At 48.9% G+C, this 13,878-nt stretch overlaps 1 protein-coding gene across 2 annotated transcripts in view; it reads right to left on the bottom strand.

The window, feature by feature from the left end:
* The window catches only part of SH3BGRL (SH3 domain binding glutamate rich protein like), a 30,974-nt gene that overhangs the window by 7,850 nt on the left and 9,246 nt on the right, over nucleotides 1–13,878 (bottom strand). The window contains exon 1 of one of the 2 annotated variants that reach the window (XM_027690536.1): nucleotides 1,279–1,320. The exons of the other annotated variant lie outside the window; for it this stretch is intronic. Within the exon in view, the coding sequence (XP_027546337.1) occupies nucleotides 1,279–1,305 (27 nt within the window). The 5' untranslated portion in view covers nucleotides 1,306–1,320. Of the gene's footprint in view, nucleotides 1–1,278; nucleotides 1,321–13,878 lie in introns of those variants that run through there. 2 annotated transcript variants of the gene reach the window in all.

Raw genomic sequence — 13,878 nt, 5'->3', positions numbered from 1 at the left:
ACAAAAGAGGGAGGGGAGGAGAGAAGGCAAACAAAATCAGTCAAACCATCTTTCCTGCAGTTGCAGGGTTCGATACAGGAACCAGGGGGTGCGAAACAGGCTGAGGATGGAAGTGGTGAGAGAATTCTTAGAATCCAAAAGTATCTTTAAAGAGTCAGATCTGAGCTTTGACTTGGCTCCTACATAACTGAACAGGCTGAAGCCTATGACACTGTCCCTTTGTGAACCCTGAAGGTGCCCCCTGAAAGCAGAGGGGTGAGCAGGGCCCTGCAGAGGCTGCGCTGGCCGGGCTTTACAGTTAACTCAGGGCAATGTTGTTCTTACAGCTGCAGTGGAGTTTGCTGAGGCACATTTGAGGCATAACCTGTTTCCTTCAGCATAGGCTGAGTCTCCCTTCTCAGAGTCCAGGTTTTTGTCCCCCTTGGTGCCAGGACAGAGATCTCACAGAGTCCATTAACTGTAAGATCCCAAGGCAATTTTGGCTCATGTTTCTTTGCAAAAAAAATCCCTCTTCCGCTGTGTTCTGGGTGTCAGCAGAGGCAGGTACAGTCTCTGGAGAGCTGTGATCCCTCATCCCCTGTTCCCACTGGTGTCAGGGAGGCTGGCTGAGGTCCCACACCTGATGCTGCCTGTCCTTGTGCACTCACACAGAATCCAAGGGAAAAGCATGATCTGCAGCAAACACTGTGCTGGCTTTGCACAGGGAAGGTGGTTTTTGTTACTGTCATTCTGAATTACTGACTTCCCCAGACAGAGATGTTCTGCTTATGCTCTGCTCTCCCTTTGCATGACTTTGCCACCATAAAGGAAATTATAACCGTGCACATCCTGCCAAACAATAAAAAACGGGATTTCATGGGAAATTCCTTCTTTTCAAATCACTCCCTTCACTCCAAAGCCAGTCCAAGGCCTGGCTTTAACCTAACGAGCTCAGAGCCGCAAGAGCAGCGTTTCATACAGATGTTGCACTGGTGCTAATTCAGGTCAGCCCCGGCTCCCGGAGCAGCCGCTCCATATACGGCCACGGGAAAACACGGAGCAGCGCCGGGGTCAGGGCACAGCCAGCCCGGAGCCAAATATGGAGCCTGAGCCCCGGCTCCACAGCCCCGCACCCACGGCACCCATCCGGACCCACGGCACCCATCCGGACTCACGACACCCATCCGGACCGGGAACAGCAGGGGGCTGAGGTGGGAGAAGGGGGAAAGCGTTGCCCTGGAAGGGGGTGGGTTGGGGAGCAGCGCCCGGCAAATCCAAAGAGGGAATCTTCACGCACACCCTGAAGTCTTTAGCTGCTCTACCCATGGCCAGGCTCAACTAAACCTTGGTGCAGCACAAAGGGACCGATCCTGCTCTCTCCCGGAGGAAAACGTGCCCCCAGCTCCAGCAGGGAACTGCCTGCCCAGGGCTGCAAAGCCAACCTAATTCCTCCTCCCGTGTCGGCACAGCAGCCGCTGGACTCCATGTGCGAGCACCCTCAAACACAAGGATGTTGCTAATTTTCATTGTGGCTAAAAATAAATAAAGCTGGAAGAGTTTATACCGCCCCAGGAAATAATTCATGGAGAGGCTGCAGAGAAAAACGTTTCTGAGCAGACTCAGCCCGGAGGGTAAGAGGTTTCTCCCCCTGCCTTTAACAGCAGCAGGAAGGAGGAGCAGGCGAAGCTTTTCTCCCGCAGCTCAGAGGGAAAAAAGAGCGAGCGCTTCCTTCAGGAACTGTTCCGTAGGGCTAAAATAAGGGAAAGGTCTTCGGAATTGTAAACTCCTCTGCCAATGTGACCTGGCAGCAAATGGAATTTTTTTTCCTTGAACCAATCAGATTTTAATTAAGCATTTCCTACAATGTCTAAATTACAAATCCAATTAATTTTCTATAGTCTTTGGTCCCTTAACTTGTCCAAAATCTGATGCTTTATTAAGAACGCATTTTGATATGTCCCGGGATTATTAAGAAATTAAAGAAAACCAACTTTTTACCTGATTTACCATTAAACTATACAATCTACAACGAAAAACAAGAGCTCTAAGTTGGACAGTAATCAGCATTTTGATCTCCAGAGAAGTGCCTTTATTTTTTTAATAATTTTGACTCTTGGATTGTCTCCCAGCCACCCACACCTCCTCACACAGCATCTCACGCTGGGACAGTCTCTGGGGTTGTTTTTTCAGCTCCAAGTAGCAGCACCACATCCCAGATTCAGGACTGTGGCTCCGAAGGGCCATCACACCCTCTCTGCTTGTTTTTGAAGAGCTGACAAAGCTGGAAATGTATTTTTTCCGCTACAAGAGGCACCACTGGAGGGCAAACATGGAAGTTTGGTCTCCGTGTCACCGTCAGGCCGTCTGTGGGCAAGGGAAATAATTCCCCAAAGAGCTCTACAGGAAACCAAGGAGCTGGTGTTGATGCATGAGGGGTATTAGTCTGAATCCTAGTTTTCTGGCCAGAGGGAAAAAAAGCTGGGATATTAAGCAGCAATGTCCTCCCAGTTCTTCAGACAAGGTGACCAGCACTTACACAAGAGCTCCAACTGCTCCAGAGAAACACGGCCCCAACCGCTGGGCAGAGCGGACACCGAGCTGCCAGATCGGGTTATTTTATGGGATTTTGTTTAGATAACTTCCATTAATCCCAGGCAGTGGAATACCACGGGGAGGGAAAGGCTGAAAATAGAGCAAGAGACGTCTGCTGCTGCTTCAGGGTGTTTTGTCTTACTGCAAAGGGCACACGTTCTCCTCAGGACAGCCTGGAGGATGGTTCCTGCTGCCCATGTTTGGGAAGGAGCGAGGAGCCTTCCTTCAGGATGCGCCTGTCAACACACAGCCCTCGCTTCCCAGAAATCCTCTCTCGGTTGCCTGACCAGGCCTGGACACGGGCCAGCGCCTCTCCAGATCCCACACCTCGTCCTACGTAAACAACTGTCATGTCTGAAGGGATGTTGGCCTTTCAACTGCAGCTCCCTGCAGTTGGCAAACACAAAAATCCTTGTTTATTCCGAGTGCTCCTGACACGTCGTGCGGGGCCCGGAGCACCAGAGGAGAGCTGGGAATGTGCACAGAGTCAGCCCAGGAACTGCAGAGCCCAGCACAGTCTGGAGAGTCAGGACCGGCACTGGGGGGGGCAGGAGGACTCTGGAGACACAAGAGCATCAGAACTGAGAAATCAAGGATAGGGATGGGCACAGAGCTGTAAGGAAAGGAAGAGCCTGCAGGCAGGAGCAGATGGGAATGAGCAAAATGGATGGATGGAGATGGAGGGAATCCCAGGGTGGAGTTGGGATGGAGACAGAGGGATGGAAGGAGAAGGGGTGGGAGAAAAAGTCAGTCCTGCTGTGCTGGAGCTCCCCACTGCCCTGCCTGGGAAACAAGGATACCCTTGGGAAAGCCAGTTTTGCTCACAGGTGCCTTTACCCCCATCCCAGGAACAGAAACACACTCCTGGATTCTGGGCCTGAACACACTTGGGAGAAAAACAGCTACAATGCCTCTGCTGATGGAAACCTTATACTTTTTGCTGCTGTTCCCAAGGTAATATTGAAAGAAGCATTTAACCAAATAAATCTATTTTCTCTTTGTTTTGGCTTTCATTGTCTATTCCAGAGACAGAAATAGTTTTATGGTAAGTTACTGTTAAGTGAAGTCTCAGCACCACACTGTGACCTTCTGTACAAAACCCATTGGGTATCAAGATCCTCTTCATTTCCAGTTAGAAGCCAAACAAGAAACATTAAGCTTTCAAGAGAGTGTGGGCACGGAAGAACATTCTAAAAATGACTATAAAATTATGAACAAGTTCTGTCCCTCACTTGAATACACATCAAAAATGCAATTTACTGTTCTTAGGTCTAAATCCCGTCAGTGATGTCAGGAACACAAGAGGAACTACGTCAGAGCTGCCAAGAGTACAAACAGGTGATGTTTTCCAGCAAATCAGTCCATTAAAAAGGGAGTTTTAACCCCAAAGTGGGAATAAGATAACAAAAAAGGAGGCAGGGATGACGCTGCAGGACCCTCCATCCTCAGCTCCAGCCAGGATTGTGCTGCCTGTCCAACAGCCAACCTGTCCTACTACCAGCCAACTGCAGGGAAACACTTATTTTAAACACTTTATTGAACTGAACTTCACTTCTGTTTCCATCTCCTTGCTGTACACAGGCACACACACACAGAGCAGTCTTGTCTGCACAGCTGGCCAAGAAGGGGTTTGGGTTGTTTTTTTAAAGTCTTGTTATTTTTTCAGTTTATAAATAAATCCCTTGTTGGACAATAGACATGTTTTGGAAATCTATTTAAGGACTACTGGAACCCGAAGCGAGTTTACAGTCTGAGTGCTGCTGTTTTGGTCACAAAACAAACTTGCCGGCTGTGGCTCTGCTGTCCTGGCACCAGGGGAGGTTTAGATTGGATATTGGGAAAAATTTCTGCATGGAAAGGGTTGCAAAGCATTGGAAGAGGCTGCCCGGGGAAGTGATGGAGTCACCATCCCTGGAAGCGTTCAAAAATGTGTGGATGTGGCACTTGGGACATGGGTTAGTGGTGAACACGGTGGGGCTGGGCTGATGGTTGGACTTGATGATCTCAAAGGTCTTCTCCAACCTGAACAATTCCATGATTCTCTCCAGCTCCCGCTGAACGTGTGTCCTGAGCTGCCTCTCCCAACCTCACAGCTGGGATCCAGCACCAGGACAGCAGCAAAGCCACACCTTCCAGCAGATCTGCATCTCACACACTTCTCAATTCAGTTTCAAGACAAAAACAGCTTTAAAAGGGGTTTTTTTTTGCCATTTCCAATTCCAGCTTTTTGAGTTCTAGATAAGGAAAAGCAACTACAGCTTAAAACAGTTTTATTTTATGCCACTGATGATTTTAAAGAAGCTGCTTCATCATCTGTGCAGGAGGTGAAGTCCGAACTCCAGGTGATGTTACTGTTTGTGGCCAGACTTGTACCCATCCGTTCTTCAAACGCTTCAGAGCCTTTGCAAGATTGATACGGTGCAGTTTAACAGCAAATGGAAGAAGTGCAGCATCAAAAATGTTCAGCAAACTCCATGGGCAGCCAGGTGCAAGGGGAGAACCCCCAGGAAGTGGTTTTCTTTGGAAGGATGGGGCAGCATGAGGAATGTGGAGCTGCTGCCAAGACAAGTAACTTGGGCTGAGCTCTGGCCACAGCTCTGGGACCTGCCTGCCTGTGCTGCTGGGCCTGGCCAGCACTGGTGCCACCCACTGCCACTGCTTGGAATGAGGAGTGAAAAATACTGTGGGTTTTCGTTGGGTTTTTACATTTTTCATCTGATTTCTACAATGATCTTGCCTTCCCCACCTGGGTTGCTAATGCAGCAGCTCAGACTTGCAAATGAGCTGCAAAACGCTTAGAATTTCACCTCCCAGTACAACATAATTTGTAGGAGTTAGAGCCTGGCAGCTCAGCCATGGATTTAAATGTCAGGGAATCCTGACAGCCCCCTAAGCTTATTCTCCACCCCAGCACTGCAGGAGGCCCCCCTTCCAAGACAAAACGCCCCTGAGCAGCCTCGGCCCTGGCTTCCATCAGAGGTTTCCCTGGTTCTTCAGAAGCTATTTTGTTGTCTAAGTGGTTTTGTTGGTTTTATTTGTATGAACAAATCAGATTTATTTTTCCCTCCATATTAGCTCAAAATTCCAATGTGCCAGTTCTGGTGGTGTCACTGTTTCCAGAGGGTGGGAAACCCAGAGGTGCTTCCAGCAATGACCTGCCTGCTCAGAGCTTTGCCAGGTGTCTCCCAGCAATTCCTGTCTCACTGTTACTTCTCTCTGCCTGGTAGAACATCTGCCTATTTTTAGGCCTGGGTAATTATCATCACAGAACTCAAAGCACTTCTTTGTTCTGGCTATTTTAAGCATAGCAGTGCCATCATTGTCTCTCTCGATGTTTGGCTTCTGGTCTGTAGGGAATGAGATTGAGGACAAACACAGCAAAACCACCACAAACTTCCGGGACCTAAATCACACACGAGAGGCTCCAAAAGTTCACGCTGGACTTGTGCTGCTCTTTTTTTTTTTATTCCAGAAATTAGGCAGTGTCCAGATGGGCTCCATATGTACTGACTCCCTGCCTCCCTTTGGGAAAGCCCATGGCATATCCACATGTATCCTGCAGAGCAGCCCTGGTTTGATGTGGTTACACCCCAACAGCTTAAAATTTGTTTATTTGGGAATGGTTTTTACCACTGACCCCAAGCTGCATCAGCATCACCAGCCCGAGAGCTGGGGCAGGAGGGAACAGGCTCCAGCTCACACTGAGAGCAACAACCACGCTCCTGTTGCTCACATGTGGTTCTGGGAGACACTTTTTAAAAGCAGGAAAGAGTCTTGGTGTGAAAGGATGCAAAGGGACCACCACTCAAGGGAGAGGCTGGGGGAAAATCCAGGCCACCAAAAGGTTTTTGCAATTTAACCCAGAGGTTGCATCACGTCTGGAAGCACGTGGTCTGTCTGCAGAGGGGCTTTAGCCAGGCCTAAGGTACCACCCCACTGACCAGATTTTGGAGCACAAGCCAGGAATATAACTGGAACAAAGGACAAAGTCTGCACTTCCCAAAACAAGACCACAACTTGCTCCAGAAAGCATAGAAAGTTACATAAATGAAAAAGCTGATTCATGAGAACAAAAAGAAAAGCTTCTCTCATGGATTACAATGCCATTGTAAGTGCACTCATTCAATAACCCAAGGCCTGAAAACTTGCTAAATCCCACACCAACAAAACCCAAATCTGAAGATCCTTATGCATTCAACAGGTTTTTTCCTACCAGAAGAACCAAACAGGAAAGTTTATGTTCCCTTCATGCATTAAAGTCCTGGGGGATCAGGATTCTCAATGCAGCCAAGGGCCCTTCCAGAGAAATGTGTCCAGAGTAGGGAACGGAGCAGGGGAAGGGGCTGGAGCAGCAGGAGCAGCTGAGGGAGCTGGGGGGGCTCAGCCTGGAGAAAAGGAGGCTCAGGGGGGACCTTCTGGCTCTGCAACCCCCTGACAGGAGGGGGGAGCCAAGGGGGCTCGGGCTCTGCTCCCAGAGAACAAGGGACAGGAGGAGAGGAAACGGCCTCAAGCTGTGCCAGGGGAGGGTCAGGTTGGACATCAGGAGGAATTTCTTCCTGGAAAGGACTGTCCAGCCCTGGCACAGCTGCCCAGGGAGGAGTCCCCATCCCTGGAGGTGTCCAAGGAACAACTGGACGTGGCACTCAGTGCTCTGGGCTGGGTGACAAGGTGGGGATTGGGAACACGTTGGACTGGATGATCCTGGAGGTCTTTTCCAACCTCTATGATCCTGTGACTGTGATTTCCACCCAGGTGAGCACTGTCACATCCCTGCAGGCAGAGGTCTGTATGCACAGAGTCCATCAGGAGAGTGGTGAGGAGGGAAAGCAACTGCTCAGGAACAGGATTCCAAAGGCTCTTTGCAGTTACACCACACAAAGGTTTGGGATATTTGTCATTTGGACCTACAAAAGCAGACAGACATCTGCTGCCAAAACTCAAGGCTTTAATGACGTTGTGGGCATGGTCACATGAGAAGCTGACAGAAGCAAATCACCTCTGTTAGTGCTACATCATTTGAATATTCAGACTGAAATGGTATTGATTTTTTCATTTAAATGTACACAGGGTCTGAGTTAATGTTGGAGCCGGGTTTTTGAGCGTCACTAATTTGGTGCCAGACACACAGTACAGCCAATTCCACCACAGCTCCACTACACTCAAATTCTAACAAGATACTAAAAGGCCATAAATAGGTCAGAACTGACTTGCTGCATCCTCTCGAGTGTCTGTTTAGCTACTTTCCTCCCACAGTGGCCAAAAGCAGATTCCTTTACCCATTAGTCAAGTAGGAGGACAAGTAACATTTCCCTATTTATATCTCCCCAGCTTCTGGCAAACAGCAGCAGCAGCACTGCCTAACAAAGCCCTGATGACTTTTTAATGTGTTTTAGGTTTACTTTCTATGAAGGCACCTTAAGGATCAACGTATTATCACAGCTTCAGTCAAATTTTGCTCTTAACAAACAATACCCAAGTGCTGGGGAGTGTGTGTGGGTGAATTCATTCATCCTTTAACACCTGCTTGTCAAGGACTATTGTGGTGCCACCAGGATTCTAGCACAGAACATCTTATCATCGGCAACACCTGAAGACTGGGTGTAAAAGTACCATTTAATAAACTTCACATTTTGTTCCAGTACATGAAAATGGTTCTGTGTCAGCTGAAACCACACCTCTTTTCCTACTGAAGCACCAAATTCAGAAGAAAATCCTTCTCTCTTTTGGCTGCAGGGAAGAGGTGGCTGGGCACTGAACAGATTCCCAGGGCAGTGGTCACAGCTCCATGGCTGCCGGAGCTCAAGGAGTGTTTGGACAAGGTGGGATTGCTGGGGTGTCCTGGGCAGGACCAGGAGTTGGACTGGTCCTTGTGGGTCCCTCCCAACTCAGAATATTCCATGATTCTGTGAGAAGGAGGGTGACACAGTGCATTCCTCTTTAACTCTCCTCCTTCCTGGCTGCTCCCTGACACTTTTTCAGTTGCTCAATCCCCATTCCCTGGCCTGCCCAGGCTCCTGGACCACACTGGCAGCATCCAGTTGCTTTGCCCAAGAGCCCAGCTCAGCCTCAAGCACAAACTCCCCAGAGTTCTGGAGGGCTGTGCAGATCAGATGCCCCTGCCTTCAGTCAGGACATGTGTTCTCAGCCCAACCAGAGCTGAACCATCCCTCCACTCTGCTGAAGATGCTTCTGCCAAGTGCTTCAGGAGGGTCACCATTGCCAAGTCAATGCTCTTCCCCACAGCAGTCATGGCCTGTTCAAAGGCCACCTCCCCAAACACAGACCCTCTGCACATCCAGAGACTGTTCTTTGTTTCTTTGGGATCTTCCCTTCCTTTTTTCCTTTTTTTCAAAGTTCTGTGAAAAGTGACAGCAATGCCCAGTGGGATTATTTGCCTGGATTTCAAATCAAACAATCCCCACGCAGCCAAAACTTCCATCTGCAGGGATTTTAATGCAAGATTTTAACATCTAAAATTTCATTCCATCATCAGCCAAAAAACCAGAGATGTTTGCTTATGGGTTGGCAGTGAGCCTTTTTTACACTGCACTTCCATGCACATGGAACACAAGATTCCAAGCAGGATAAGGAGGAGTTAAAACCCAAATGCCCCGGGAAGGGGCTGGCAGAACCTTAGCTGTCACTGGCAGAGGCACCAGATCTCCCTACCTACTTTTTGTGGATAACCCAAGAGCCTGAACACAATAAAACAGTGAATGAACATGAAGCTTCCAACTGCTGAACACTGGGAGAAGTATTCCAGACCTGGAGAGGTGTCAGGCTGACACACCTGTCCCCTCGCCCAAGGAAGGCTTGACTGGAAACACGGGGGATGTCCTGACTCCTGCTTCCCTCTGTTCCCACTGGGCTCCAGGCCCTGCAGCTCCAAGAGCAAGGACAGCAGCCCTGGGAGCAGGGACAGCAACAGGAGTCTCCCCTCCCTCCATGTGATCCCTGCAAACAGCCCCACTGGGAGCTGTGTTTGATTAAGGATGAACTTTGCACTGGAAGCAGCCTGGGGAGACTCTGGGCACTGTCTGGCAGCAGCTCCAAACTCCTCCACCCAGAGCTCTCCAGCATCCAAAGTCTGTCCATCCTCCTGTAGGGGCTCTGCCCAGGCTTCCCCCAAACCTCACCTGCTCCAGCACCAGGTCCGGGCAGGAGAGGCCGTGGGGGAAGCACAGCTCGGCGCTGGGACCGTACATTCAACCTGCATAGATCAGGGTTATGGACAGAGACCTTTTCCATGAACTCCAAAGGCCTGTCCCTGAGCATGGATTCACCTCTTTTTAGAATCACAGAAGCACAGAATATCCTGAGCTGGAAGGGACTTCCAAGGATCATCCAGTCCAACCCCTGGCCCTGTACAGACACCCCAACAATCCCCCCTGTCCCTGAGAGCATTGTCCAAACCCTCCTGGAGCTCTGGCAGCCTTGGGGCCGAGACCACTGCCCTGGGGAGCCTGGTCAGTGCCCAACCACCCTCTGGGGGAAGGACCTTTTGCTGAGATCCACCCTAACCCTGCCCTGACACAACTTGAGGCCATTCCCTGGGTCCTGTCCCTGCTCACAGAGAGCAGAGCTCAGTGCCAGCCCTGGCAGGGCTCTGTGGAGGTCAGAGCTGGGGAAGCTCTCCCAGTCACACAGCAGTGCTGTTTTGGGGGTCTCAACCCCCTCACTGTGCTGACACGAGGATTCTTGTGCCATCTCAAGGAAAGGGAAGAAAGAGCCAGGAGAGTCATTGCCCCTCCCAGCAGCAATAAGGACTGAAATCATGGATCAAACCGTGGCCTCAGGCCATTCCTGCCTCAGGCCTTTGCTTCACTCAGCAGCAGGAAGGATCTGTGTGCAAATATTCCCAGGTCTGGAATATTTTTAGACTTTTTTGGGACTACTGAAGTTATCCAGAATAAGTGTATCTTGCAGAATGAAGCTTCCAGACCTAAGCTTCCCTTTCTCTTCCTTTAGGTGAGGATGTAAAGAAACACTTATATATAGCAAACCACAGCTTTAACCACGTGCACTGACACTGTCCACAAACCATCACGGCACCCAGAATTGGCACCATCCAAAGGAAAACACCACCATTACAACACTAAATAAATTGACCCTTGGCAATTTTCTAAGTCAATTGTGTGGCATTTGCCTTTCACAAGCCTGAAAACTGCTTGTCTGCTCCAAAACCAACACAGAGCGAGCTTCCTCCTGCGGAATACAGGCTCCATTATCCCGGTTATCCGCTAACAAAGCACAGGCAGCAGCAGAATAGGAGCTCTTCATTTATTACACACAGTTGTTTTCTGCAGCAGACGTGGAGCTTGGCAGGCTGAGTTTCCCTGGAAGTCTCACAGCATCCAAACTCTGTGCTTGGTTAAATAAAAACAAACAGATCTGCTCCTCCCAAAGCCCGGTATCGAACTGACAACTCCTGACAGTACAGAGGTGAGAGTGGCAGGACCTGGAGCATTCCCACCCTTCAGCCTGCACTTGGGCTCTCCTGGACCACTCCATGTCCCCTTTTCCAGGCAGTGCCGGCCAGGACAGCCATGATGGAAGGGGAAGTTGTGCTCACCCTCTCCTTCAGGCCTGGGATGCTCAGTGGGCACCTCTGAGAGGGGCTGAGCAGAGGGAGCTCCAGCAACAGCCCCTTCTCCTGGCACAACTGTTCAGTGCATTCCTGGGGTCTCCACAGTCTCAGCATCTGTACTCTCTTACCTGAGACACAAGTCAGGGAAAGAGGAGCTTTTCCTACGTGGAAATAAAGAAAAAAAGTCCTTAAGTCCAGGCTAATTCTGTCACAGACTCCTTGAACAATTTTCCCTTCACCTCTCAGAGCTTCCTTTCTTAGGCTGTTAGTCAGCAGGAATAACTATTTTTTCAAATCACTGCTTGTTTACTTTCAGGGATCATTTCTGGCTGTTTCTACAAACCCCACAGCCCAGCCCCACAACCAGACTTTACACACCAACTATAAAGCAATTCACCAGACACATCAGAAGACTGATCTCCAGCAAGATAATCAGGCTCAGTATCACGAGTACAGAAAACTCTGGAACATGACATATTCCTAAATACTCGGAAGTTTTCAAAGTGGCTGAGAAAAACAGGGGGAAAGACACTGAGGGTGCCAATGACCACCTGACTGCTTGTTCTAGAAGCTTTAAAAACTCCTGAAAGTCTGGATCTCATCCCTGTTGTCAGGTTGTGAATCTGTTTTTTTCAGGCAGTCTCTTTCTGAGAGCCAGAAGAATTATTCCTCCTTTATCTTCTGCCTCATGGAAACTCCAGGACAGGTCCACGCAACTACTCCCTGTGAAAACTGGCACAAACTGCACAGGTCCCACCTTGGTGCCCCCTCAGACTTCACCCTCCACATCTGCCCAGCACTGGGATAATATTTCCTGGAGAAACCAGCCTGAGATAACACCCCCAGGGCTGCAGTTCGGGCTGTTTATTGAAACAGCTGCTCCTGTAATTATTTTCCAGAGCCTGTGGATTTCTGCTGGCCCTGCACGGCACAGAGAGAGCAGAGGGAAAACAGGTTTAGTTTTGTTTGTGTGATGAGGTGAACTCTGGTTAGAAAAGGAGTTAAAAGCACAGACAGTGTTGCAGGAGGCCCCTGTGGTTTGCAATAAAAGGAAGGTTTATTTCCTGTATGGTTTAGCACACAGAGCTAAATTAACCAACAAGACTAAAAGTTTACAGCATTAATTGCTGTTTCACTGCTTTTATACTGCCAGGCATTTATTCTTTAAATAAAAAACTACTTTAAAAAGAAATATAACATGACCTCAGGGATCCAGGTGCTTCTGATGTGTGTTGCTTTTTATCTTTGAGGAACTCGTATACCACAGGTATTACTTAACAAAGGAGTCTTTTTGCTGACTGCTATTCTAAAACTAAACCAATGAATTTTTTGAAGAGAACAAAGCTTTTTTCCCAAACTAAAATACATACATATCATAATACAAAGGAAGAGAAAAAGCTATGGATTTAATACAAGTTTTCCTGCTCTTTCCAGGAAAAGTCAGGCTGTACTGAAATAGCACCAAAATCATCCTGGAGAGTGGAGAGGAAAGGTTCAGCACAGCACAGTGTGTATGGGCAGCAGGTTTCTGACCAACCAGGTGACTGCCCTGGGTAACATTTCAAGTGCAAATCACCCTGGAGGCCCCAGATCCTTCTTTATTTTACTTGGACAAAATATTGTAACTCCAGAAACTGTGTCTTCAAGAGGAGGAGATAAATTCTTCTCACAAGAGCTGGCCACGTTGCAGTTTCTGATCCTCTGGGCAGCTGAAGCAATACAGGAGTTGGCCACGTTCTTGTCGTAGCCAGGAAGGCCAGTGCCTGGGGATTTGCTCTCAGGACTTCTCAGGAGGCACCTTAAAGTCACCCTTATTAGAATTAACAAAATGGAGCATTTTCCAACTCATTAAGGTCATTCCCATCAACCAACTGTTCTCACCCACGGCATCCCAAAGGGCAGTGCCACCTTCACCCCAGCCCAAGACCACTGTTCCAGATGCTGCCCATGCCTTGGAGCCACAACCTCGAGCCACTCTGCAACCACCCCCCCATCTTTTCTAAGTTTTCTAGATCCCTCCTGTCACCATGGTATCTGCCTGGGGTTTCTGTCTAAACCACAAGCTTCCTTCTGCCTCAGTGCAAGCCACCATCTGCACACCCCAATCAGAAACTAAGAGAAACACACACTGCAGTTCAGTTTTTAAAAGTTTAAGTCCCCCAGCTATTTATTTGCTGTAGGATGGGGTTCTGCAGGCCTGGGCAGGCAGCCAAAATAGCTTCATTCCCCTGATGTTCTTCAGTCTCAGCCTAATGCTCAATGGCTGGCACTGTGAGGTGATGGGTCTCCTAACACCTTCCAAGCCTAATTTTGGTCCCAGATCATTCTGTGGAAGATGCAGATGTCTGTCCAGCTTCTCCTCAGTTTATACAGGTATAAATTCCTGGGCAGAACATTCCCCAAGTTAGCTTTATGGATTTCCTTTGATCTTTCCACAGCACGCACAGCAAACCTCAGCCCTCTGTGGGTGAAGGGAGGCTCTCTCAGAGACCACCTGGTACATTTTAATGTGATGGAAGGGAACAGAAGTTCAGAGCAAGAGTGTTCAGGCACAAAGTTCCACGGACTGAGCCACCAGAACTGTGGGACTTGTTTCTCTGTATCACAGGGTGGAATTTCCAGTTCTTAATCAGGATTATCAGGTCACTAACAAGGAAATTTGCAAACCTGACCCTCTGTATTTCTATTCACATATATTGTATTTCCTGCCTAGGGAAAAA

The sequence above is a fragment of the Neopelma chrysocephalum genome, unplaced genomic scaffold (assembly GCF_003984885.1).
Source record: "Neopelma chrysocephalum unplaced genomic scaffold, ASM398488v2 Primary Assembly neopelma1_81, whole genome shotgun sequence".
NCBI classification, from domain to species: domain Eukaryota; kingdom Metazoa; phylum Chordata; class Aves; order Passeriformes; family Pipridae; genus Neopelma; species Neopelma chrysocephalum.
Note: the sequence above shows the minus strand (reverse complement) of the source record. Positions and strands in the feature narration are given on the sequence as shown.